The sequence below is a fragment of the Trachemys scripta genome, chromosome 5, assembly GCF_013100865.1.
Source record: "Trachemys scripta elegans isolate TJP31775 chromosome 5, CAS_Tse_1.0, whole genome shotgun sequence".
In the NCBI taxonomy this organism is placed as follows: Eukaryota; Metazoa; Chordata; order Testudines; family Emydidae; genus Trachemys; species Trachemys scripta.
In genome coordinates this window covers 92,475,321-92,502,765 of record NC_048302.1, presented here as the reverse complement: position 1 = coordinate 92,502,765, position 27,445 = coordinate 92,475,321, and the positions used below count along the sequence as shown (strand labels likewise).

Here is a 27,445-nt window from a genome sequence, read left to right as displayed (position 1 = left end):
TCCAAAGAGAAACTGCTGAGCTCCAGTTCATTTGCAAATTTGACACCATCAGATCAGGATTAAACAAAGACTGTGAATGGCTATCCAACTACAGAAACAGTTTCTCCTCCCTTGGTGTTCACACCTCAACTGCTAGCAGAGCACCTCACCCTCCCTGATTGAACTAACCTCGTTATCTCCACACTGATATATACCTGCCTCTGGAGATTTCCATTACTTGCATCGGAAGAAGTGAGGTTCTTACCCACGAAAGCTTATGCTCCCAGTACTTCTGTTAGTCTCAAAGGTGCCACAGGACCCTCTGTTGCTTAATAAAATCAGTAATCATGCTTGAAAATTTAGGCCAAAGATTCAATCTTTTCCCCACTGTGGACAGAGCTATCCCTGTTTAAAGCAGTGTGCACTTCTGCTCTTGAAGCACAAGCTTGCAAAAAGAGGTCTGTCTTCATCCACATAACAGCTGTACCTAAGAGTAGGTATTCAGTCATATCCAAAACCCCTCACTGAAATCTGAATTTCAAAGATTATCTGCAGCCATTGAAGTGCTAGCCTTCAACAGGCAATTTATTTTGCACTTTTTATAATAAAAAGAAAATTAAATGCAATGTTCTCACCGCCCCCCCTCCAAAAATCCCTTGACTCCCCTCACAACTGTAAGACATTATGCCCTATCTATATTTTACTGTGCAGCCCTACGTGTTGCATTAGTACATTTTATTGTTTCCTAGAGTCTTCTTATTTTAACTGCCACATAAGTAGAATAGATCTTCCTCCCAAAAGTTATTCCAGTGCACAGTAGCATAAGAAAATATGCCCCAAAAACATATCAGAATGGTAGTTCAGAGATTGATCTATATGTAAAAGTTGTAAACTCTCCCATCCATCTTAAAGAAAAATATGTCTCAATTTCTCATTTTCCTTTAGTCACTATGGTTCAAATAGGCCTGGTTTGGCCATGATTTTATTTTGTTTACTGACTCTGAATTCTAATAGCTTAGTCACTACCTTTAATAATGTTGTCAAATATTAAAAGAGAATGAAGTTTGGACAGGATACTTACTTGGCAAAGGTACTTTATCAAAATGGAGAATCACATAACATTCCATTTAATACTTGCAAGTGCTTTAGTTTTGGCACTGAGAGACCATGATCTTTTAAGAGAGATCAAACAAGTCAGGGCCTAATCATATTAAAAGCTTGCTGGGATACTCTGAAGCTTTGTGTAGCTGAATATAATAGAGGCTGAATGAACAACAAAGTTACTGTTGGAATTGTACCAAACAGCCCAACAGAAATGTACATATTAGTACAGTCATAGGGAGACCAGCAAAACTGAAGCAGTAGTAGGGCTCTTGGAAGGGATTTTGGTATGAGTTCAGGTTTACATTTACAATAGAAGTGTGTCTATGTATAGACATACACATACAGTACATAGGACCAGAGCCTCAGCAGGTATAAATAGATATCTCTGCATTGTTAGAGAGATAACCATGTAAATTATTGTAATTAGCAGTAAGTTACATTGCCATTTGTTCCAATATTAAGTGCTCCACAAGAACTACCCACTTATTGTTCTACAGGAAAATCTGATAGACAGTAATGTCCAGCTATACATCTATAAATGTTCAATATGTACCACCATGATACATGGGGGCAGAAAAAACCCAACCTAATTCAACACCCTGAGTCAGACTGCATCACTATTTACTGAGACTCCCTTTAGTTTGCTAGCTCCTGTAACACTGAACTGAACCTCTGGGTAGCAGTTTTCAGCCTGCTTGGGCTCTGGGATGGGCACAGAATAGAGTAGAAACTCCCACAAAAGCATATAACCAATGACAGGCTAGGACTGCTCAGTCCCTCATGGAAGGGGGCAGGCTGCCACAGAGACAAAAGGAATGGGGGATTTGTTTTAGTTTCACTTTGGGGATGTTTGAGTTTGGAGCTGGGAGAGGAACCGTTCAGCTTGGGCAGTCTACTTAATTCCCACTTCAAAAAAAAAGGGGGACTTTTAACTATTGTGGAATTTGACATGCTGTCTAGGAGCACCAAGCCCTACTGAGGCCAGCAAGCAAAGAGGTAGAGCATAAACCTGGTCCAGCTGAGACCTCCACAGGGCTCCAGACCAGGGAGCCAGAAGACACCAAAGGGGACCCCTTTCTTTTTGTGTAAGCTGGCCAATATTCACAGTGCTGCAGCACTCATCACAGGATTTATCCTCAGCATCCCTTCTACCTGGAACAATGCTAGGGAGGGAGCTGGGGTCTGTGTACAGTTGCAAATGTAGGGAGGTGGGGAATGTGTTATATGGTTGATGTTTTAGTTAGTACTGATCCTTTATTTTCAGCCCCCAGTACAGTTCTCTGTTATATTGTTCTGAATGTGGCATTTCATTGGTCGGGGCTCGTATTAATGTATTGTGTTGTTCATGTACTTCCTCATGAATAGAGTCACAGTATTAGTTAGTTATTTTCCCCAGGGACAGCACTCTCTTTTCCCCAGGCACAGAAAGGAGTTACCTTGAGCAGAGACAGGCACTGAAAAAGAATCCAAGACCCCAACCCATGGGAGGAGAGAAGAGAAGCCATTCCAATTTGCAAGCACCAGGAAGGAGGCCTGTGCAATGCTTTGGGGAGGGAATACTTATTTAAAAAAATAAAGGAAACTGAATGAAAGAAAGGACATGTCAATTTGAAAATGAAAGTAAAGTGCAGCCAGGGCACCAATGAACTGCTACTTACACTATAACTCTGGGCAGGGACCTCATATGCGTGTGTGCACATGCTAGCATAGTGCAGTCTCATTTCCTGATTGGCATCTCCCACCCCCAAATAAAATAATGACAGTACTGAGTATTGCCATTGCTAGGCTGCTACAGAGGTTTCTTTTGTTTGGTTATTTTTTAAAATAAAGTCTAAAATCAACTTTAATTGATTAGCACAACTTCAGGGATAGGGAAAACAAAGAATTCAAAGATTGGCCTTATGAAAAAATTAAGACGTAAGAATTGGAAGATCAGTAAACACCATACATTTTTCAGGGCAAGAATCCTGATTTCCAGTGGACCTGATTCTGATGCCCTTCCTCCCACTGAATAGTTTTGTTGATTCTAAAGGGACTATTTGTGGATTCAACACAAATAAGGATATCCCAATCTAGACCTTTATGTTTGCACAAAAGGTCTTAGCACACAATGGGCACTGCTGCAAAACAAAAACAAACAAACAAAAAAATTAAACTAATGTGAGGCAATAAAGCCTGATTTTCAAAATTAGACATATGCAGACAATTATGATAGACTTAAGTGCATGAATGCCCAATATGCGAGCACAGATCAGGTGTTTGCATTTTCGCAGTGCCAGTACAAGTTTCTGCACATACCTGACTTTGAAGATCAGGGCCATAACAGGACAGCCCCTATATCTCTGTTGCCATCATGTGATGGACAGAAAAACACACCTTTACCTTCTTAGGTTCAAAGAGATCATGACCTACTGTCTACAGGAGGTTTGGTCTCACAACAAGTATCCCCTGATCAGTCTTCTGAAGGCAAGGGGAAGGGTGGTGGTGGTGGCGGCAGCAAGTATCATATTTCTGAACAGATATAAAGACTCATTCTACCATTTCTATGCCTGAACCAACCACAAACGTGAGTGTTGTGTATTTTAGCATACAAGGGACTAGTACTTCCACTGGTCAACATTGCAACAGTTTTTTTCCAGCCATAATCCAGAAAGCACTCACTCTGCAACCCAACAGTGCTATCCTGTCTCCTCACAACTGGAGGAATCTAAGAGTCACCTCCCAGATGTGCTGTAGAATAGCAAACCACCACACACAAGCCCTAGCCAATCAGCCTCAAGACAAAACATTCTTCCTTGACCCCATACATGGCTGTCAACAAAAATCCAGCCCACTGACCAAGATCAGTCTGTGAAGCCAAGAAACATATGTAAAAAAAAAAAAAAAAAAAGTAGACTTACCACTGACCCCACACACACACACACACACACACATTTAGGGTCTCACAATCCTTCTTGAGATAATGTCCCACCTGAGGTCTGCCTCTCAGGCACATCTTCAGCGGCTCCCTCATCTCCTCTAGGCTTCCTCTCTTTATAGTACCCAGCTCTCCCCAGCTGGGCTTCATCCTTAATTATGCCTGGCCCACCCTCCAGGTTCAAACAGGTGGGTAACTTGGCCTCTCCAGCCCACATTAACCCTTTTACTACCCTTGTAGTGTAGACACCCTATCACAACACAATACAATGATCTCCACTCCCAATTACCTCTGAGTTTTGTTTTCTATTAGAGTCTAGCCAATTAAGGGGTGAATGGGAGAGCAACTACTGCAGGGATTATATGAGAGGGAAACCTTACTACTGCAAGCTGACTCCTCTCCCTCTTGAGGAGAGAGTGAATAGATCTATGGATTGGTGGGAACTGTACCCCTAATCACATAGCAAACTTTCCCATGCCTACCAGCCATCTGCCTGGCCAGCAGATTGAAATTTCTGCCTCTCCTATAGGGCCACAGAAGAACTTGGTTCCTAAATGCTATGTTAGTTGCCCACCTAAACAACTCTGAGATCAGAGGGTTCTGGAGTGATGCTACTTTTAGAAAATCGATAGAGAGCAACCCTTCTCCTCAATGCCCCTTCATCTACTGACCAGCATACCATTAGATCTAGCCAGCTAGCAGGCTGGCTAATACTCCACCTTCTCTCTATATATATAGTGGTTCACAGCTGGAGTGCTTTGCAGAGAGTCAGCATGGCTCACTCTCATATAGTCCAAGTTTTGTCAATCCAGCATTACCAGACATTTGGAGATGGAACCCTAATCCTACTCTGCAGTGGGTACTCCAAAAACATAGGGAGTCTGTTAGTCCTTTTTCCTTAAAAATGCCATGAGACTTCCACCACAGTTCACCTGGATTGTTATTAAACAAATTACTGTCAATTTTGTTAATAAAACCTCTCTGTGAAAACAAGGCCTAGAGCCATTTATCCATTTTATTTTTATCTACACTTTTGCTTTGATTTGACACCTAATAGTCTCTCTGTAACTCTATTACACAGTGAACTGATTTTCTTTAGTGAGTCATTGGAAAATTGCATGGGCAATTTGCCGTGTGGTAAAGTATACACTATTTTCAAAAATACATGTAACAATTTATTTACTTAGTCCGATTCTTTGTGTAGATACAGTGAACATTTTTTTATGAGACAATGAAATGTGATTCATGCAATCTTATTGGCTTAATGTAGAGGGCATTAATTCTCAAGAAAGGCCCTGTAAATACCAATTGAAACTTAATCAGCCATAAAACAAAAACATTTTCCACTTTGTTTTAATATCATAATAGCAATAACATCCCTATAACAGGATATTTCACAGGAATTCATGACCAATGAAGTTAATGCCGTTAGCTCCTTCCAGCCAGTCAATAATCTCTAGAAAAAAACCCAGGTGTTGTTTAATTATGTCTTATTTTAAATCTGGTTGGTTACAATTTTTTTCTGCTGTTATATTAAAAACAAAGTCAATTAAGCTGCAGGTAGAATAACAGTGTCACACTGAGCACCTCTGAAAGATACTCTAACTAAAAGAAGCCAAGAAGATACAGTAGCCAGGATGTTAGGGTGAAGTTTTTCAAAAGTGACCTAATTCTGTCCCATTGAAGTCAGTGGTAAAGCTCCCATTGACCTCACTAAGAACAAAATTAGTCCAACACTGGATGCTTTTGAAAATCTCAACCTTATTCAAAGCCAGGACAGAGACCTTCCATAGCTTATAGTGCATGCACTCTGCCATGTTGATGCTTTACTTGTGCAGAGCTGCTGGTCTGGGGCTTCTACACCTCAGTGAATTGCTTCTTTGCTATGTTTATCAAGGTGCGTTGGAGATTTAAGCTTCTATGGAAATGAAAGCAAAGTAATTCTGTCAAGTTCTGTTCTTGTATTTTAGTAACTTGTTTAATTTAGCTCATGGACAATGATTTTGCTTTCCATTGGCTGTATGCATAATCATTAGAAGCTGCATTTTTAGATTAATACAATAAAAACAGATAAAAAGATCATTTTGAAAGTATGACTATGCAAAGAAGAATTACAACAGTGTGCAATTTAACTTTAAACACTGATAAGGATTTTAAAAATATATAAATTAGGCTTATTTGCAGTAAGTCTGAAAATATGAACTGTGATGGTGAAGGACACTGCAACAAAGTATCTTGTTTTATACAAATATTTAAAAAATAAATCTAATCTTTTTCCATGAGCTTTTGATATGAAAGACAGGCTAAGGGTTCACATTTTTATGACCAAATTACAAAGCATCTTTCAAATATCATCTTAAAACAAACCATACATTAACATAACAAGTAAGCAACAGGTAATTACAGTGGCAAAACAACATTGTCTGAAGTAATTCTCCTTTAATATGTTGCAACATTCCATGTCATAAGACAAGGGACCAGGCCTATAAAGCATATTGAAAGAAATTGTGTGAAGCACAGTAATCAGAGTTCACATTTTTTTGCTTGGTCCTGTCACTACATAAAATAAAACATTCAAACACTGAGGGTAATGAGTGAAATACAATAATATACACAAAACCTTGCTGCAAAATAACACATTTAGATGCATTAACTCACAACAGAGAGATGATCACTTGACTATAAAAGTATCACTTAAGGTCTTTCACAAGATACATTTCAGAAATTTCTCAAGTCTATGAAGCACAGGTTTCATGCAGTTGTCTCTATTTCCATTGTCCCAGCCCTTTTCATTTATATGGCAGCTGCTCCAAAGCCCTTTGCAATCAATGAGAAAACCTCCCATTGACTTAAATATGCTTTGGATCATGTTGGTAGGGCTCAGTCATTTAAGTGCTGCCTATTGAAATCAATGGGATTTAAACACGAGTTTAAGGACTAATTTTAGGAAAACATCTCTATTCATGAGATCACTTAAGCATATGTGCAAGAGCTTTCCTGAATTCAGTCCAAGGATTGTTCTGAACAGGGATGGACTTAAGCATACACTTAAGTGCTATGCTGAATTGGGGCCACAGTGCACTACTCCAAACCTCCAAATCTGACAATGGCATACCTCAGCAAATAAGCCACTCTCCCTTTGATAGCTATGTGTATTTAAAGATGATCACATCTAATCTCTGCTTCCTGCCATTTTTCATTAAGTTCAGTTAGATGTCTTGGTATGTAGGGAGAGTTTCCATGCAGACTAGAAAGGAAACATGTAGGGCTAAATCAACACATTTATTGCATGCCAAGTTATAGTTCACTGCACACACAGTACTATGAAAACCTGAAATGTTTTCACCAGAAACAAATGAGGTACACAAAAAAGTTGGTTAACAGACAGAAGCAAGTGTATTTATAAGCCAAACAGCCCTAACATTCAATAGCTTTAATACTCCATTATGTTGTTTCATACAAATTAGAGATGACAGACTTCTTGTCCATCCCCTGCCAATTCAGGATGTTCTCTCTTTGCTAATTCATTCACTGGAGCTGACTGGCAACTGACAATTAAATGAAATAGAAATAACTAACTGGATGTGCCAAGAGAGGGTTCCCTCTGCAGCACTGAAGTACTGATTTCCTCTTGCAAAGTGCTGAGCTCCCTAAGTGCCGTTTGCTTAAACGGGAGTTGGTGGAGCTCAGCTCTTCATAGGATAGGGCCTTTAGTGGTATAGTAATCATGGTACCCTTCATTTTCCTTTAATCTACTGTTATTGAAACCACCCTCACCACATTCCCAATGCACAGTGCACAACTGCACTGGTAGTTGGAACTGGCTCATTTCAATTTTTTTGGACATGTCCCAGAAACTGGACTGTTAAGCAATGATAGTAGGTTAGGAAATGTCTTTAGATGCTGCATCACTTTTACCCTCATTCTAACAGGTAGGAGAAGCTCTGAGCTCTGAAAAGGTCACCCAGTAAAAGAAGTCTGACGTCAGTGGCAGTCTTTCAAATTCTCCTGATCATTTCTACATCCTGTCAGCTAAATATTGAAATAAAGTTTGCATTAAACTGTGTCCATCAATACATTTTCCCCCCAGAACCACTGATTTTTTTTTTTTTTTTTTTTTTTTTTTGGGTCTTGGATTCATCATTGAACTCAGAGGTCAAATGCAGTTCTCACATTTCACATGAGTAGTCCCTCTGGCCCAGACCCTCAAAAGACATTTAGGCTCCTAAATCCCATTGGTTTCAAGGGAGTTAGACACCTACATATTTTTGAGGATCTGGACCTCTGAATTCAGTGTGGAATGTACATCAAACCATATTGTTTCTGATACCAGTGACTATAAGGATACAGTATGTTTCTGAGACGCATCCAGAGAAGGGATGATTTCAATAGAACTCTAGAGTCTTCCCCTTTAAAATGATAAATCTTTGTCTACTTCAAGCTATCAGTTATTTTATGCTTTGTGGAGATGTCCTCTGATACAGTGAAGTCTGCACTAAGGCCCATCTATAGTAGACAACTCCTTGTCCCACACATCCCTTTTAAAGTATCCTCAAGGACTCTTTTGTTTGACTTTTAGTTAAGGAATTCTTCAATTACACAGCTGACTTTTGTGGGTTAGCTTGAGACCAGTTTCATTGTCTATGAAAGGTCAGAAAGCAGAAAGGATTGTACTTTTCTGCAGTAAAGACAAAATGATTTATGATACAAAAGTGCTAATTAATTTAGCCAGCCAACAATATTCAACAAGCGGTGAGCTCAGTCTAGCAAGTCCATCACTTGCACAATATCCACTAATGTCAATGGAACATCTGAGTGAGGAGGGGGTGCATGACAGAGTCCTATGCTTTTTAGGGATGTGTTGCACCATGGAGAATTACCTGAAATACATAATTATTTTTCTTTCTGAACAATACACATTTCCAATTAAACATACAATTATTACAACAGCCATTATAAATCAATTCATATTGCAAGTGTATTAAAACTGCTGCTTTTTAGTATTGACTCAGAAGGAGACACACAGAGATGAACAGAATCAATAGAAGCACTACCATTTTGGATTATCCTGTAAATAATATGGGTTTCTGAAGAAGTGAAGGAGGCCATGCCCTTTGCTCTGAGGGCTGGAGTTGGAAAGTAATGCCTCTGAATGTAATGACTATGGCAGTGGTAGAGTTTGGGAGAACAATAGCTGGCCCCAAGTCCTACAAACTCTACTGAGCACAATGGTTTTTACAACCCTGGATAGTCCATTAGAATGAATGAGACTAGTTGGGGGAAGAGAGCAGGAGAAAGGAAGGAGAAGCACTATGTTCAGTGCCCAGATCCTGATCTGGTTTAAAGTGGAATAGTTCTGGTGAAATCAGTAGAGCTGCACCAATTTACATTAGTTAAGGATCTCTGCAGGATTTTGCCCTTTTTTTGGAACCCTAGGAAACTACCAATAGCTAAGCAATGACGGGCAAAGAGCAAGCATAAACTTAACCCAAGTTCTAAGCACAAAACTTATGTGATGGTCAGGATCATACCAGTTCAAAATTACTATTGCCTTCATATAACATGTCAGTTTCATGCTGCTTTCATTAAGTGCTAATTAACTGCATTCAGGTTTACAAATTCTTGTTACCAGTATTATGCAGAGGACAAATGGTTAAATGGACCAGAGGAATATTCCACGCCAACCTCTTTAAAATAGGAATTTATAAAAGTTCAGGGTTTTTTTATTTTTAAAAGTCACTCTGTGGTAGAAAAGGTAGATATGAGAATGATTCAATAACAGTACTGCTACACCTATTTTATTAAGGCTTTGTTAACTTTGGTGTAAGAGATGCTACAATGTTTAGCTGTTATTCCATTTAAAAACAAAATTTAAAAGTTATGAAGAGGTGCCTGATTCAGCCATTTAACCACTGGTTTCTCTGCATTTTTGTTAGAGCTGGACAAAAGAAAAAAATTTAAAAAAAGTTTTTTGAAAGTTTTGCCCCTAACTTCAAAAGTTAAAAATTAGCTATATAATTGATCAATTAGATAGTATGAAAATGTATGAAAATGTCGTTCTATTTCCTTTCATTTTTTCAAGAATTTCAATTTTCATGTGAATTTCAGAGATTTTGAGCAGCTCTAATTCTATATTTTTCACTGAAGTATATTAAACGGTATCAGTGTTAAGTTATCCCTTTTCTGAGTTTGTCAAACCTCTGGAATTTATAGGTAAAGGTAACCAATCCAATAAACGAGATTGAACAAGGCAAAGGCTGTTGGAAAGAAGATTCGAGAATAGGAGTCGATTTTGGCAACACGGATGTGTATTCTTCCTTCTCTCCAAGAACCTGTGCGGCAGTCTTCAAAACAACAAAAAAAGCTGGTACAGTCTTTGCCTTCCAGGCACTCATATCCATAATCCTCATCACGCTGTTGGAGGTGATTAATGTTGTTAATTGCTATTAATGTTGATCTAGGACGGACAGCAATTGCAGTTGATTTCTAAAGAAAACAATATGTTGGTTACAGTCAGAGAGAAAAAAATAACCCTATGTTTCCCTGAGCTATGTCCAACTACAAACATTTTACAGTACAATACACAGAATTTCATGTTTGAAGAAATCAATTTTGGAAACTTTTCCTGTTATGAAACATTTTATAATTAACTGATGAGGCCAAAGGATCATGAATATTTTCACATGGTGCAATGCACAGTAGATTGTTCTGTGAGACAGGAATACTGAATAATAGGTTAGACAGACAGAGTTAGGTGATCCAATCTATACAGCACAAAGTACATTTTGGAACACAGTGGCAGCCTGAAAGTTGGGTCACAAACTTGTTTACAAGCAGGATAAGAACACTACTACCATGGAAAATGGTGGATTCTCCGTCTATTAATGTCGTCAGATCAAGCCTGGATGTCTTTTCGGAAGATATGCTTTAGACAAACAAGTTATTAGGCTCAATACAGTGGTAACTGTATGAAAGTTTCATGGCCTTTGTACACCGGAGGTCAGACTAAATGATCTAATGATCTCTTCTGGAATTAAAGTTGATGAATGGTAGACCCAGGCAGTTGGGAACCAAGAGCCAAATTCTTCCCCAGCAGAACTCCATTCAAGTCAGTGAAACTGAACCAGTGATTAATATGGCACCATGTGTTAACTGTGTTGAATGGACATGTGCCATATGGAAAGCCAACCTTGCTATAACCTGGTAAAATATGTTATGTAGATAATCTCATCAGGTAAGTGATGGAAGTCCTATCACCTGATATTAAATAATAATAAAATAAATAATAAAGTAATAATAATAATACATAACGGACTATACAAAGGATGTTCTGTTCTACTGTCCTGAATTTTCTTCTTCCGACTCACACTATTTACTTTAATCTTTCCTCCTTCAACTACTCTCCTTTTTTCATGTTATTTCTCACCTTCAGTCCCCTGGTTCCTTCCCCCATGATTCCGCTATCAACTGTTTCCCCACTCTTCTTCATTCCCAAGTCTATCCTCTTTCCAACCTCAACTCCATACTCTTCATCTGTCCTCTTATTCACTCTCCTTGTTTCTTCCAACCTCAGATTTGGTGTTCCCGCCCGCATTTTCAGACAGAAAAAAAAAATGGCGATCCTTCATATTATCCCTATATCATGCTCATATATGTTCTTTTTCCTCTACCAGCACTTTGACTGAGCACCTTGGTATACTGAACAGGAATGAGACAGAAAGCAATGGAAAGAAATACAGTTAGAAGATAGGCCAAGAGAGCACAAATTTGCAATGAAAGCATTCATATCCCTAGCACCTGAAAATATGGAAGGGAACCTCTCTAAAAGATTTGTGGGTGCACATGTTGGGGTGCACATGGTGGGGGCAAGCAAAAAAAACATACAAGATGGCCAATAACAGACATGGGAACCAAAGTCATCTGGGACCTTGCACTTTTGGGGTGCTGTTTCACCACTTACAAGGCTCTGCCTTAAACATTGTGTAAGTCTCCGATTCCTTGCTAAGAGAGTGATTTGTGCCAGTGCATCTTTGCAGCCAGTAGTCTCCCAGAGTTGGTACTGAAGTGGTACAATGGACAGCAGTTACTGGCATTGGCCAAAGCCTCCAGAAATGTTATTTAAATAATGTATTTTAACATGTTATATCAACTTTATCATAAGCATGGACATTTTGCAGAGACTGCTGTTTCTCATTTTTGGACAGGAGCTAATTATTATCCTGTAGGAATTAATTATTGTCTTCAATTTTGTGAAAATACACTACCTACATTAGCAATCAACAGTTAGATGTTTCTCATTTCAATTAATACAAAAATGTTTGTTTTTAAATTAGAAAAAAAGTTGCAGTTCAACTTTATTGTTTATTACTAATTTATACCAATAAGTAGAAAGATACAAGGCCTGATTCACTACAGAGCTACCCTGGTTTTACACCAACCTTACTGCATTGGTTTCACTGGTGTAAAATTCAAGGAACAGTGGTGAGTGCTGCATAAAGGGTGCTGTGGGGGATGAGGTCTCTAAACTTGATCTCATGAAGAAAATAACCAAAACCACTTCTTTCAGCTTTTACTTCTATGCAATGTAGAGAAATAAAATGCTTTTTTCAGAAGCATTTTTCTTTTAACTAATTATTCATTTAGCAAATAATTCAAAAATGTATAAAAGTGTTAAGCAGCAGAAGCACAAAACAGGTCACAACATTGTATACCTTTCCACATTCAATAATCCCGTTCATTAATTATAGCTTCACAGCACTTCTGTAAGACAGTTAAGTATTATTATACCCACATTATAAAAGGGAAAATTGAGGCCCAGAGCTGTCAAGTCATTTATCCAAGATGGCACAGCTATTCGGTGCCAGAGGTGTCCTGACTATTGGTGTAAAAAGAAACCCAAGAATCTTGAAACTACACAAAGCAAGGGTCTCTGATGCTCCATTGAGCAGTTCTAATTCTATCCAGTAAGGCAGTGATTCCCAAACTTGTTCCGCTGCTTGTGCAGGGAAAGACCCTGGCGGGCCGGGCCAGTTTGTTTACCTGCCACGTGCACAGGTTCAGCCGATCGCAGTTCCCACTGGCCGCGGTTTGCTGCTGCAGGCCAATGGGGGCCAGGGCCAGCTCCAGGCACCAGCTTAGCAAGCAGGTGCTTGGGGCAGCCAATTCAAAGGGTCAGCCCGTCCGGGTCTTCGGCGGAAATTCGGTGGCGGGTCCCTCATTCCCTCTTTTCCTCTTTGAGCTGCCACCGAACTGCCGCCAAAGAGGAAGAGAGAGAGGACCCGCCGCCGAAGTGCCGCAGAAGAAGCGGCACGGTTGAGCTGCTGCCGAAGTGCCGCCGCTCTCTCTCTTTTTTTTTTTTTGCCGCTTAGGGCAGCAGAAAAGCTGGAGCCGGCCCTGATGGGGGCTGTGGGAAGGGTGGACAGTACATCCCTCGGCCCACGCCACTTCCAGCAGCTCCCATTGGCCTGGAGCAGCGAACCGCGGCCACTGGGAGCCATGATCGGCCGAACCTGCGGACGCAGCAGGTAAACAAACCAGACTGGCCTGCCAGGGGCTTTCCCTGAACAAGCGGCGGAACAAGTTTGGGAACCACTGCAGTAAGGGAACACACACATAACTTACCCAAACAATTACAATATGTAATGGCTTGATACCCTTTTATTCTTACCTAAAAATAAAAGTGTATCTGAGGCATGTCTAGGTCCTTTTCTCCTAGATTTTCTTCCTCATAAAGATCAAATTTTGTAGGAGAAGAAGCTATGGTGTAAGCATGTCAATAAGTGAAAGATGGAACAGTAGAAAAAGAAGCATATGCATTTAAGAGAGTATGTCCCACTGTTAGGAACAAGTTTAATCTGTGTCTAGTTTGGAAGACATAATGGCAGTACACGTCCACCAGGGTAAGTGCCATTTACAAAAAATATTGTGGACAACCTAAAATGCTCCTTTTACTCCAGAATATGACTGAGACAACCACAGCAAAGGGCACAACATGTGGAAGAATAACGCTATACAATCACTACTGGTCTTTCTCTCCTTAGGCCAGCAAAGAGTTGAGAATGCTGCAGATGTGATGTCCTCATACTCATTCAGGAGATTGAGAAGGAATGAGAAAGACCTGAGTCACACAATAGTGATCAGTCTAGTCATGAGGAGAATTAGTGGAATGTTCCACAGAGGGACTCAGAGAAGTGAATGACAATGATTAGAATGTTCCATAGCACAGAGTTTCAGAGGAGGGAGAATCATTGGAGACCAAAAAAAAAAAAAGAGAGAGAGAGAGAAAACGTAGTATGAGGGGAAAAAAGAAATAATGGAGAGAGGAGAAAGATAGCATGAGAACGAGAAAGGGGAGAGAAAAGAGCAGAAAAGCTCAGAATGAAAGAAAACCTTAAAAATAAAAAAGTAAACATTAAAATCTAGAGGTCAGGAAAGGCCAAATCCTCAGCTGGTGTAAATCAGCACGTACGTTTCCCAGACCTGAAGAAGACGCTGTGTAAGCTGGAAAGCTTGTCTCTCTCATCAACAGAAGTTGGTCTAATAAAAAGATATCATCTCACCCACCTTGTCTCACTAATCCTAGGACTGATATGGTTAGAACAACACTGCATACACCTTGCCTCTTGAAATTTCCCTGCTGTGTCTTTTCATAGAATCATAGAATATCAGGGTTGGAAGGGACCTCAGGAGGTCATCTAGTCCAACTCCCTGCTCAAAGCAGGACCAATTCCCAACTAAATCATCCCAGCCAGGGCTTTGTCAAGTCTGACCTTAAAAACCTCTAAGGAAGGAGATTCCACCACCTCCTTAGGTAACCCATTCCAGTGCTTCACCACCCTCCTAGTGAAAAAGGTTTTCCTAATATCCAACCTAAACCTCCCCAACTGCAACTTGAGACCATTACTCCTTGTTCTGTCATCAGGTACCATTGAGAACAGTCTAGATCCATCCTCTTTGGAACCCCCTTTCAGGTAGTTGAAAGCAGCTGTCAAATCCCCCCTCATTCTTCTCTTCTGCAGACTAAACAATCCCAGTTCCCTCAGCCTCTCCTCAGAAGTCATGTGCTCTAGCCCCCTAATCATTTGTTTTGCCCTCCGCTGGACTCTTTCCAATTTTTCCACATCCTTCTTGTAGTGTGGGGCCCAAAACTGGACACAGTACTCCAGATGAGGCTTCACCAATGTCGAATAAAGGGGAAAGATCACGTCCCTCGATCTGCTGGCAATGCCCCTACTTATACAGCCCAAAATGCCGTTAGCCTTTTTGACAACAAGGGCACACTGTTGACTCATATCCAGCTTCTCGTCCACTGTAACCCCTAGGTCCTTTGCTGAAGAGCTGCTTCCTAGCCATTCAGTCCCTAGTCTGTGACAGTGCATGGGATTCTTCCGTCCTAAGTGCAGGACTCTGCACTTGTCCTTGTTGAACCTCATCAGGTTTTTTTTGGCCCAATCCTCTAATTTGTCTAGGTCCCTCTGTATCTTATCCCTACTCTCCAGCGTATCTACCACTCCTCCCAGTTTAGTGTCATCTGCAAACTTGCTGAGAGTGCAGTTCACGCCATCCTCCAGATCATTAATGAAGATATTGAACAAAACCAGCCCCAGGACTGACCCTTGGGGCACTCCACTTGAAACCGTCTGCCAACTAGACATGGAGCCATTGATCACTACCTGTTTAGCATGACGATTTAGCCAGCTTTCTATCTACCTTATAGTCCATTCATCCAGCCTATACTTCTTCAACTTGGTGGCAAGAATACTGTGGGAATCTGTGTATTTTATGTAATCTGCATCCATGTGACACATAACAATGACTTTTAAATATGGAACTTCGTTACTCAGCCTATTTCTCACATCCTGGGAAATTTTTAACTTAATGAATATTCTACTTTCAGAAAACTATTTACCATTCTAGTATTGCTTAGACAATAACTCTTCATTCAAACTCCTTTATTCATGGAAATATGTTTTCATCTCCATATATTGTAGTAATCTTGCTGTTGTGAGAACATACAGATGAGATGTAACCTTTTGCTTATTTATATGACATGGTTATATCTTTATATATTGCATAATGAAATGCTGCATATTAATATTTTATTATGTTTACCCTTTTGGATTATTAGAAGTGTATTATGTTCACTGAAGGGGAAAAAAAAGCCCTTTTTATAATAACTTGGATAATTTTTCTCTGGGCATGAAAATTAACTTAGCCCTACAGCCATCACTGAAAGGGCTATGTGAATACTAACAAATGAAGTAAAATGCTGTTGATGAATTCACCTCCTGCCCCTACATGTTAGTAAGTATTCCGTAGAATAAACACAGTTCTAATCAGCTGCAGAATCTTGCCCTTTGCTAAAATGCTATGTTATCAGCCTCTTCTTGGAGTAAATTCCAGGAGTAATAATCTCTTACTAAATGCCCAACTGGAAATAGAAGACTCCTATAAGACATATTTCCAGAAGAAGTGTGAATGAAATCTTTTCATAAAGAATTAAACTGATTTTTTTATTTACATTGGTTTTAAAATAATATACCCATAATCAGAAGGAAAAAAGGAATTAATATAGGACTTGAAGAAAGGCAGTTGAAAAAAACATCAGGGTTTGTAACTATATGGCTTCTCTGTAATTAAATAGATTGATAGTTTAATTGTTCTATTTGGAATTAGAAATCTTACGCATTTAAACAATGTCAGTGAGCAAAAACGATTTTTCATTAGACTGGCATCTTTTATAACTAAATGCATTAAATTAAAAACATTACTCCTCTATTTTCAGATTAATCACTTAACAAATGTGAGCGCTCTGATATTTTTAGTTTGCTATAAACATGTTTGAAGAAATCTGGATGAACAGATGGGTGCATTTCTTAGACCTTAAGAAACAAAGCACATTTATAAAGGAAAACACATAATTAAACAGTGTTCTAGATATTGTATCATTGGTTCTCATCTTAGATAAATCTTTAGCTACACATTCAGTAATTGATTCTACGTATGCCTCACCAATACTGTATATTTTATATTGCTTTATGTGCTGTAAGTCTTGTACCATTTGGCAGAATATCACACAAATGCTTAGTTTATGAAGGAAATTCTGTAGACTGGGAATTCTATATTAATGCACCTCCATTACTTTAATGGATATTGGTCAGCCACTATTTCAAAAGAGATGTTTAGATATTTTGACTCTGATATTAGAAGACATTTAATACTAATAAAATATTATTATGAAAAAATATATAACATTAACCAACTCTCTTTCCCACAGGCTGGGAAAGAAGAGAGATTCTTATTATTTCTATTATTAAAATACATGGGATGCATTCAGACCCACTGGTGATGGTGGCAGATTAGCTAGGTTAAAGTGAAGGGCAGTTTCTCCTCCTCTCTCTGGCTTGGATAGACCGCACTCCCCCACAGCAACCTCTCCTCCTTGGTACATTGAGAGCTACCCCTCTTGTTTCAGTCTACCATGACCAGTAGACACATACTGCAGTGACCTCCCTGGAGCCATGCCCTAAAAGTGAAGCTCAGACACACCATCACTGGCAGCCTCTATCTTTGTCACCCTCTCCCATCAATTAGGCTAGGCTCTCCTTCCATCTGTGACTGCATGTCCTCTGACCAGTTGGACTGAAGAGATTCCAAGCCTTCCTTTCACCTGCTGCCTCCATGGCTCCCTGATTGGGCTAGACTGCCCTAGAATCATGGGGCTGCAAAAGTGACTTAAAATTACATATCCCCCCCACACACACACTCCATCCTAGACCTATCCCAAATATAGTTCATCCAGAATAGAGAGCCTGATTTCAACAGCAATGTTCATCTTTGCTACCTACAAACTTTTTCTTTGATCTGGTCATGAAAGCTTTATCTGTCATTCTCTGATTTTCTGAGGCAGGGGAAAAAAGAAGGAGGGCTTAGTCACCCATGCAGTGGTATTGCCACCAAACTGTATCTTCTTATAATTCAATGATTTGGAAGGGAGTTTTGCAGCAAGACAGCTTTGGGGCATTTTCCTGCCTCTTAGATCTTCCTGCAGGGTTCCCAAAGAAAGTGGTGACCAAACTTAAATTATTATGAAATAAGGCTATTTCAGTTTGTGTTTCAATGCATAAGATATTCAATGCCTTTATCTCAATGTTCTGTCAATTTAAAGTTTAGTTTCAAGTATTTTTCCTATTTGCTAGTATTAGATTCTTTGGAAAATATACTGAACAGGTTTTATATATTAGAACACACAGTTCGTTAAAATAGTCTAATATTTGTTCCTGCACTTCTGCTGTGTGGAGCTTCCCACTCAACAAATCACAGACTTTAATACCAGGGTGTTGATTCAATTAAATAAGATTCTTAAATGAGGCTATGGAATTTGCTTTTCATGAAAGCAAGGAATAAAGAATTCTGGCTGAAGTTGGATATAATGTTTTCTATGCAAGTGTCCAAAGACAGTAATGGCAGTCCAAGTGAATCCTCATAACCTCAATCCACCTACATCATCTCTGCTGCTACAGTATTGTGCCCTGATCCTATGTCTGGATGTGTTAGCATGGACCCTGCACACATGCCGAATCTTCAGTGGTATTCATCACTCTGTGGGTTACTGGGTCTGCACTGGTGGATCCTGATGAAACATTGAGGCTTTGGGTTTCTCCTTTGAAGCTATGGAAAATTATGTTCAACTGCTTTTTGGCTTAATTTATATCCATTAGAGAGTAGGATGAGCCTAAATTCATGTTTATTTGTGCAATTATCAGGAAATGAATCCAAGGGTGAAAGGCTGTCGTGTTATCTACCTTTGACTGAGCCTCGCAGTTTGCCAGCTAGTCTCTTAAATGTTCCTTTTAGATTGCAAGCTTCTTGGGGCAGGAACCATCATTTTGTTCTGCGTTTATACAGCACCTAACCCACTGGGTTTCTGGTCCATGACTAGGCTCTCAGGTGTTATGGTCATACCAATAATAACAAGTACAAAAATAACTTTTTGTAAAAAATAAAATAAAGGCATTACAACTAAGTAGGCTTTTCCCAAATTTCTTAAACTTACAGCTGGCTTGTGTTTTGAAGACTTCTCTTTCTCTTTGTTCCCTTTTTTGTTGCTGGTGAAGTAATGCAAGGTGCCATATTCCATCAAGGCAGCAAACACAAAAATGAAGCAAACTGAAACAAAAAGGTCCATTGCTGTCACATATGAGACCTTAGGGAGAGATTTCCTAGCAATTGTACTTAGTGTTGTCATAGTCAATACTGTAGTAATACCTGTTCAAAACAGAAACAAAGGGAGGTATTTCAATAAGTGATCCTACAGACAGATTTAGTTGTGAAGCATTTAATTTATTCCCTTTAGTACCAAAGCAATCAAACTGGCACAGCGTTCCCCAATGCTACAATCAGATCTGAGCAAACTGACTCTTCCACCTACACAGAGCCTATGACTTTCATGAGGCTCCACATGAGCACAAATATATGTGCCAGCACAAGAGTCCATCCCCATGGAGCCAATGGCAGGGCTGGGGCCATAGAGAGCTAGATGATTTTAGCCTCTATTCAAATCCTCTCTGTTCTCCCCACATACTGCAGAGTTAAATAAATTGTAAAGGTCTGTGAAATTTTCAACATTTTATACAGCGTAATGTTATTCAGACTTTACATATTTAAAAAGTGTGAATAAGGAACAAATGTAAATATCTAGGGAAAAGGTGCACTACTTAACCATCGATTCTTCCAAAAAAACTAGAAGAAAGGGTTAACTGGGTGAAATGTAATGGCCCTTGATATACAGGAGGTCAGACTGGATGATCTAATGATCCCTTCTGGCCTTCAAGTCTATGAAAGTTCTAACTCATAGAAGAGGTATTCCGCCTAAGACTCACTGCACAGTCTTTGACATATGAACCAATCACACAGAAGAGCTGGCTTTAGTAACTATATATTCAGAATCCACACCAAATCACACTTCATTGATGTAATACAACAATTTTTTTATTATATTTTCTGCTTCATGAGGATTAACTTTAGAATACAACGGCTACTCCAATTTCATATTGGCACACCTGACAATGCAGATAAGTATCTAGTGGGATTTTCAAAAATGCCTACCTCCCAGCAGGCTTTTTTTTTTTTTTTTTTTTAATTCCATTAGGTGCCTATGTGCATCTTTTGGCTTATGTGCATCTTTAGGTGCCTTCAAAAATCTGAACCACTGTGCTTTGGAAAGGCACAATTTCCACCAAAGTTCTGCCATACATGTGGGTGGGGTGAGCAGTCAGCTCCATCCATTAGCAAGTCTCCATCTTCAATGCATCATTCCCACTGCAGCAGCCAGTGGGGAAGGGATGGGCATGGCCCTGTATCCTCCCCACTACTCTATTTTCAGAGTCCTGTTCCATAGGGGAAGAGGTAGCAGTTGCAAACATTCCCAATGTTCCTCACAATGAAAGCAGTACAGATGCTGCTATTGTGAAGCTATGGAATGGCTGCTCACAAGTGGAAATGGGGTGGGGAGAAAAGGTATCTGGATTGCTCCTCTGTCCCCATTGATGCAACAGAGTTTCCTCATAGTCCAGCCCTTTAATGATAGAAATAAACTTTAGCACAGGAGCTCTGTTTGTCAAATAGAGTTAAAATGTGGTTAAACTCAGAAGAGTGACTCTAAAAAAACAGCATGGTGGGGTATTTTGGTTTTGTGTTTCCCTCCCACAATGACTTCATATCAAATTAGCTCCATTTACAAGTAAAATCTCTGACTACCACCACCACACCACTCCATCTGCCAAAATCATCCTGGGATCTGACAGTCAACCAGGGTTCTTTACTGCTTATACATCAGTAAACAGTAACTAACCCAACTGGTGTGAGTTATAGGTGCAGTACTATAAACCTCTATAACATACCTGAAACACATTTTAGTTGGAACAGGGTTACTGTTGCTGAGAGCCGGGGGGTAATAGCTTGATTGTCATATTCTAGGGTAAGTTTTCAGGGCTGGCAGTTTAGAAGAAACAACTTGTAAAGTGAACAAATTGAATATGAAGTTCGCAAGAGACAATGAATCGGGAACATAGGATGCCATATTTACATTCTCTTTTCAGACTGTACCCACGCTGAGGTTTAAATACTATACTTTAGAGGTAATTTATATAGAGTCTGAATATCGTGAGACATGTCAAATTATTAGGTTTTAAACTCTATTCACTAAATTTTTATGTAACTTTTTGTTAATTAAATAGCATAGAACTAAGTGACCAAATTTATCACATTTTTTAAAAAAATCTAGATCTTCCTGTGTTCTTCCTGTACATTAATGCTGTCAGTAAATTCCTGTTACCCATACTCCAGTATGTAAATACTAGTATATTGAACAATATTTCTTTGTAACCAAATTTGCAAGTGTTTTCCTACAGACTGAAAGTGTTTATTCTGACAAACCAATACTTTTGAAGAGAGAATAAATAACTGCAACATGTTAACAAGAGTAAATATGGGTTTTTTAGTACCACTAAAATTAGAAACTGTTTTAGCTACTACTACTCTTAAACTGATTTAATTAAATGAGCTGGGATGAGTGCCTTAACCAAATGTTAAAACAGAACCAATATTGAAAGGGCTATACATTTAGACTGATAGGCTGCTGTGCTCCGTTGCATGGAGCACAGGAAAACCATGGAAATAACAGAAATGGGGCTTAATTCTGCTCTCACACAGGCTTAACTCCATTATTAATTTCAGTTGAGTTACTCCCAATTTTTCCAGGTGTGAGAGGAGAATCAGGCACATGTAAACAGGAACAACTGTTATGTTTAAGGATCCTTTCCCTTCTGCATGCAGTAAAGGGTGACTTGCTCACTGAGAAAGGAGCCAGAGAACGGAAAACTTGTGGTCCCAGGCCAATAAAGACACAGATATGTTAAACACTGGGATTAGTTAATCTTCCTGGATCAACTTCCCCTGTGTTCCGCAACTCTCACTGCAGCAAAATCATGCCTCTCTGCCTAATCATTGACCATACTGGATGATGAGAAGAGCATATATAGAAAACTCCTCTATGTGCACAGCTGCAGATCCATGGGGTTTGGATCAGGATTCCCTGAGGATTTTCAGCCTCTGCTGTGGTGTCCCCTGGTGCAAGCCCGGAATCATAATTTTAAAGTCATGGATATTTTTGTTTCTTTCTCTCTGAAGATTTTTATGCATGGGGAACATACATACCTAATGATGTCCTTGCAGGCACAGCGTCTTTATTAATCCAAAATGAGACCCATGAAAGAACAACTGTTAGTATACAAGGAATGTATGTCTGAATAGTAAAGTATCCCATGCGTCTGCTCAGATCAAAGAAGATTGTCATGATAATATAGTCCCCTACGAGGAAAAAGCCCACAATTCTAATTAGACATTGCAAGTGGTTTTCTATCCCATAATTTTTGGTATTCTTGTTCCAAATATATACCATGTTGTAAAATTTACAGTGGGAAACATAATGTACTTTCCTTTTAAACAAAGCTGCCGAAGGACTTTTATCCATTAAAACAGGTCAGCTGCAATTCTGTTTTGCCCTAGACATTAGCAGCACACATAACTAAATGGTCCCTTGCACAATTTAGACAAAGAATGAAAGTGCATAGGCTGCTAATCCTTTAAATGCATGCAAGAAAACATCAGGTTTTTCCTTACCAGACAGAGTATGAGAAATTTCAGTTGTATTTCGTAACCCTACAAATGCAAACTGGTATAATCTCCAGTATTTGGGATCTGCGACTTCAACAGAGGTTTTCTTCCATTTGTATTCAATTTCATTTCTGGGATATCCATCTAGAACAAAGTAGAGTAAACCAAGTATTCATTCACAGTATACAGCAAAGAATGCTTTCACTTGTGATTTCTGAAATTAGATACAACCCAAATAAGTGGGTCAGAAAACAACTACATACCTGATATACTATTAAGCTTTAGCCTGCAAATATCTCAGTTTTAAGTATGGCTAAAAGTTCTACCAACCAAAATGTTAGAGAATACAGACATTTAAGGAAAATGTATGTCTCAAATTAATAATGCAATATTTAAATATGAAAAAGTTTAGTTTTTAGTGATTCTGTTTCGTTAGAATGATATTTTAATGTAATACAACAGAGGGGCATAATTTGAGAAGCATATTTAAAGCTTAAATGTGGTAGCTACTTTTATTTATTTCTACTTTATTTGCTTTAAAAGGTATAAATGCATTTGGAAACTTATTTGCCTTTCCATGCTGAATATTTGGGGACAGATTCAGAACTGCGTTAATCCAGTTTTAGGTGCACTAGGAGAATACAGTCTTTCAGAAGACAGAGGTTATGTCTACACTACAGTAGCACAGCTGCAGCTGCGTAGGTATTTGCTACAATAACAGAAGGGTTTTTCCACTGCTGTAATAAATCTACCCATTCTCCCTCATGTGGCAGTATCTAGGTACACAGAAGTTTAGGTCACCTTAACTACATCTCTCAGAGGTGTGACTTTTTCACACCCCTGAGCAGCATAGCTAGGTCAACCTAAGTTTTAGATGTAGACCAGACCTGAGCTGTGAAAGCATGTTTAGTTGAAGTATTTAAGAAGCAAACATTAAGCAATAATATTCATTTAAGAAGATTCACTGTAGTTACATTCATCTCCTATTACACTGTACATTAAGGAATAAATTGTTTAGATGTGTTCAGTGTTTTATTTTACCAGTGGTAGCACAATGTCCTTGGGAACAAATTAATTTTACATGCTTAATAGAGTTTATACTAAAGAGGATAAACCTGTAAGTTAGTAATTCTTACTCATATATACTAGTCCCACTGAAAGCAATATGTGAATGTATAAGATATAATTCCTCTGGAGTCAGAGGCCTGTAGCTGGCTGGCTGATTTGCTCCACCTGCTGCACCTAATAACATACTGAAACTTAATTCCCTGACCCTTATAAAAGAAAGCAGCAAGAAATGGAGAAGTGGGACTGCGGCACACACCAGAAAGCTGAGGGGCTGGGGCAGTGCTCCCAACAGACTGCTACTGGAGCTACTGTGGAGAGAAATTGCTCCAAATGGACAGAAGGGAGGGTCTGAGGTAAGAGCAAGAAAATGTTAGTTACTGGAGTTACTGGCATGAAGGACTGGCATGAAGGGACTGCTCGGCCTGCACAGACTTTTGAGGGAAGAGTCTACAAGGTTTTGCTTTTGTTTGTTAAGAAGGCTTAGATAAAATAACTAACCATGCTGGAAACTGCTTCCCAGGATTCCCTGAGAGAGCTCAGACAGAATTAACCCAAGGTGTGAATGACTCATCAAGAGCAATGCTGGTAGGAGAAGGGTGCTTTAAGATAGTCCCCAATCTGTTTACAAGTGATGCCCAAACAGGGGCCTGACCTAAACCCCTTCCATCAAGAAAGGATATGGAGAAGATACTCCAAATAATGGTGAATCAACAGCATGCAGAGAACGAAAGGAAATTCCAGACGGCACTTCTGCCACCCAATGATGTCTGCAGGAAGCCCAGCTGGCGGAGCATGAGCGGAACAGACAGTTACAAGTTGAAATGGCCTGGCTGCTCTCACAGTGGCTGCTGGTAGATGGGAACAGCCCCAGAGGGGTGGCCTGCACAGGTGACAGGGCTTCACCAAGTCTCACCTTGATGAGCAGCAGTGATAACCCTGAGACTTACCTAACTGCCTTCAAGTGCATTGCTCCCACAGCAGGTTGAAAGAGGAGTTCCTGGGTGGCCAATTGGCCCTGTACCTCACCAGAGAGGCCCAAGCAACTTATTGAGCCCTGAGTGTGGACAAGGCACAATCCTACATGAAACTAAAGGCAGTGCTTATGGGCCGCCTCTGTCTCTCTCCAGAGGCTTATCAAAAGAAATTTCAGCCAGAGCCATTCCTTAAGGGAGCATGCCCCTCAGCAAGTAGTTCCACAGCTTTAGGACTCCACTACCTGATGGCTAAACCCAGAGACCAAGACGGTGGCAGAGCTTATGGACAATACTGAACTACAACAAACCTGAACATTCTCCCTATAGTGTTCAAAGCTGGGTTTGAGTTTTACCTGACATCCATTCAGGAGTCACTAGAGACAGCTGAGAGGTTTTTGGAAGCCAAATTGCCTAGGAGTAGGAAATCCAGTCTCCCTGAGGGCTGGCCACACTTAGGACAGTGTCAAGGGACAATAACCTGCCAAACCAGCAAGAGTCATAGTATTGGTATGTCCTGAGCAAATTAAACTTTACCCTCATCACAGGAACATCAGGAAGAGGGGCTCCAAAGTCCCAGACTTTCAAGGGACCACCACCACCCTCCCATGCAGGGCCAGTGGTATGTTATCATTCTGGGCAACCTGGACAGAGACTATGGGAATGCCCTGTGATGGAATATGACTATTTAGGATGCCTCTTTGGCCAAGCAGGTGAGAAACCAAATCAACCATTAGGACTGACCCCAAGGCTTTTCATGGTCCCTATAAAAATAGGGACAAACAGAGTGGAGGGATTGATAGATTTGGGGTATGGACAAACTCTACTTCAAAGGGACTTAGTCTCACCCAAAGCCCTGGATCCAGAGTGATCTATCTGAATTTCCTGCATTCATGAAGAAACCTGTACATACCCAATGGCCTCAGTTGTTTTGCAGTTAGCAAATCAGGTAGGGCACTTCCAGCTAGAGTGTTGATCACCTACCCTGGACAGTGATCCTGGGATGTGACTGGAAATGTCTTCTTACTCTCCAGTAAGGAGAATCAGTTCCCTCCAACCCAGACCCCCTATCTCAAGAAAAGACCCCTTCTGAGGATGCTAGGACTTATTTGAAGTCTCATGAAGGTCCAGAGCTCACAAAGACATTCAAGGAAGTCTCGGGATCAAGCACAAGCCTAAGCCTATCCTGGAGTTGACTCCATGGAGCCTGGAGAAGGACCTTCCCAAAGGGCAAACTCTGTGAAGGGAACATCCCAAAAGTCTGTATGTTATCACTTATCCATGGAAACTGCAGATCCCATTCCCATCTTAGACTACAATGTCTTAAATGACACCTTTGATGTTGTGGCAGCTCAGCATGATGACCAAACACTACAAGAGGCTTTCAGTCAAGTTACTGCTGCCAACAGGATGGTTACTTTTGAACACACACCTCACCAGTTTCCCTGCTTTGAATTATGGGATGAGATTCTGAACTGAGGAGAGAGACACCCATAAACTAAAGAACCCAGAGATCCACTCCTAGTCCACAAATCTGCCAAGCAGAAGTTCCTATGGCTAGTCCATACTCTTCCCATGGTTGGACATCTGGGTAAGGTGAAAACCCAAGGAAGATTGTTGGCTCAGTTCTTTTGACTGAAGATATGTAGAGAGATAGCCGATTTCTGCGTGACATGCCCTGATTACCAAAAGGACCCCCAAAGGGTCAGGGCCAGGCCACTCTCATTCCCCTATCCTCATCACAACCTACTGTGAGCAGCTAGGGATTGATATAATAGGCCCTCTATAAAAGAGTGATTGATGTCACAAGTTCATTTTGGTTCTTGTGGACTATATCACCCAATGTCCAGAGGCAATTCCCTTATGAAACACCTTTGCCTCCACCCCGAGCGAGAGTTACTCCAACTGTTTTTCTAAGCTGGACTTCCATTGGAAGTAGTCATTGATCAAGGGACAAGTTTGAGCACTGCTGAAAGTGTGACCACTCCAGTAGTTTATCTTCCTCAGGCCGATGGTCTGGTGGAGGGGTTCAATAAGGTTCTCAAGAATATTTTAAACAAGCCTGTGGGAACAGAGGCCAAACACTGGCACCAGCTGCTCCCCTATTTGTTGTTTGCAAGAAGTACCACAAGCCTCCATGGGCTTCTTTCCTTTTGAGATTCTTTAAGGGAGACAGCCTCAAGGAATGTTAGACTTAGTTAGGGAGTCTTGGGAAGCTCAACCTACCAATGTCCTCCAATATGTCAGTCAAATGAGGGAAAGATAAGAACTTGTGTGCCTCTTTGCCCGAACTAACCTTTCAGCCCCAACAGATCCAGATGCAGCAATATAATAAAGGGGCTAGAGCAAAGGAATTCCAACTGGGATACTAAGTGCTCCTACTCTTTGCCAAACTCTTTGGAAAACAGGCTCTTGGCCAAAAGACAGGACCCATATGAAGTACTCTATCAAGTGGGACCAGCAGATTATGAAATTTACAGCCCAAACCAGCAAAAACAAGGCAGATTATTCATGTAAACCTGTTAAAATCCTAGAAGGTACAGGAAAGCCTTGTCATCCACCTGGAAGAGGGAGAAGAGGATCTGGTGCCTCAGCTTCCTAAGCAAGCCAAATTTGGGATAGAGGAGGTATCACTTGGGAAGGGATTCTCTAATGGGCAGAGAAGGCAAATAAACAACCCCCTGAGATCTTAAAAGGAGGTGTTCTCCCTATTACTGGGACAAACCTCCAT

General features: G+C 40.2%; 1 protein-coding gene across 4 annotated transcripts in view; it reads right to left on the bottom strand.

Annotated features, from left to right (window-relative positions):
• Window positions 1-5,172: 5,172 nt before the first annotated feature.
• The window catches only part of GABRG1 (gamma-aminobutyric acid type A receptor subunit gamma1), a 71,905-nt gene continuing 49,632 nt past the window's right edge, over window positions 5,173-27,445 (bottom strand). For 2 of the 4 annotated variants that reach the window (XM_034772596.1, XM_034772600.1), the window contains 4 exons: window positions 22,682-22,819; window positions 22,217-22,369; window positions 19,056-19,267; window positions 5,173-10,486 (listed from right to left, as the gene is read on the bottom strand). In XM_034772596.1, the coding sequence (XP_034628487.1) occupies window positions 10,208-10,486; window positions 19,056-19,267; window positions 22,217-22,369; window positions 22,682-22,819 (782 nt within the window). In that variant the 3' untranslated portion in view covers window positions 5,173-10,207. The remainder of the gene's footprint in view (window positions 10,487-19,055; window positions 19,268-22,216; window positions 22,370-22,681; window positions 22,820-27,445) is intronic. The other 2 variants (XM_034772597.1, XM_034772599.1) reach the window with 2 other exon arrangements.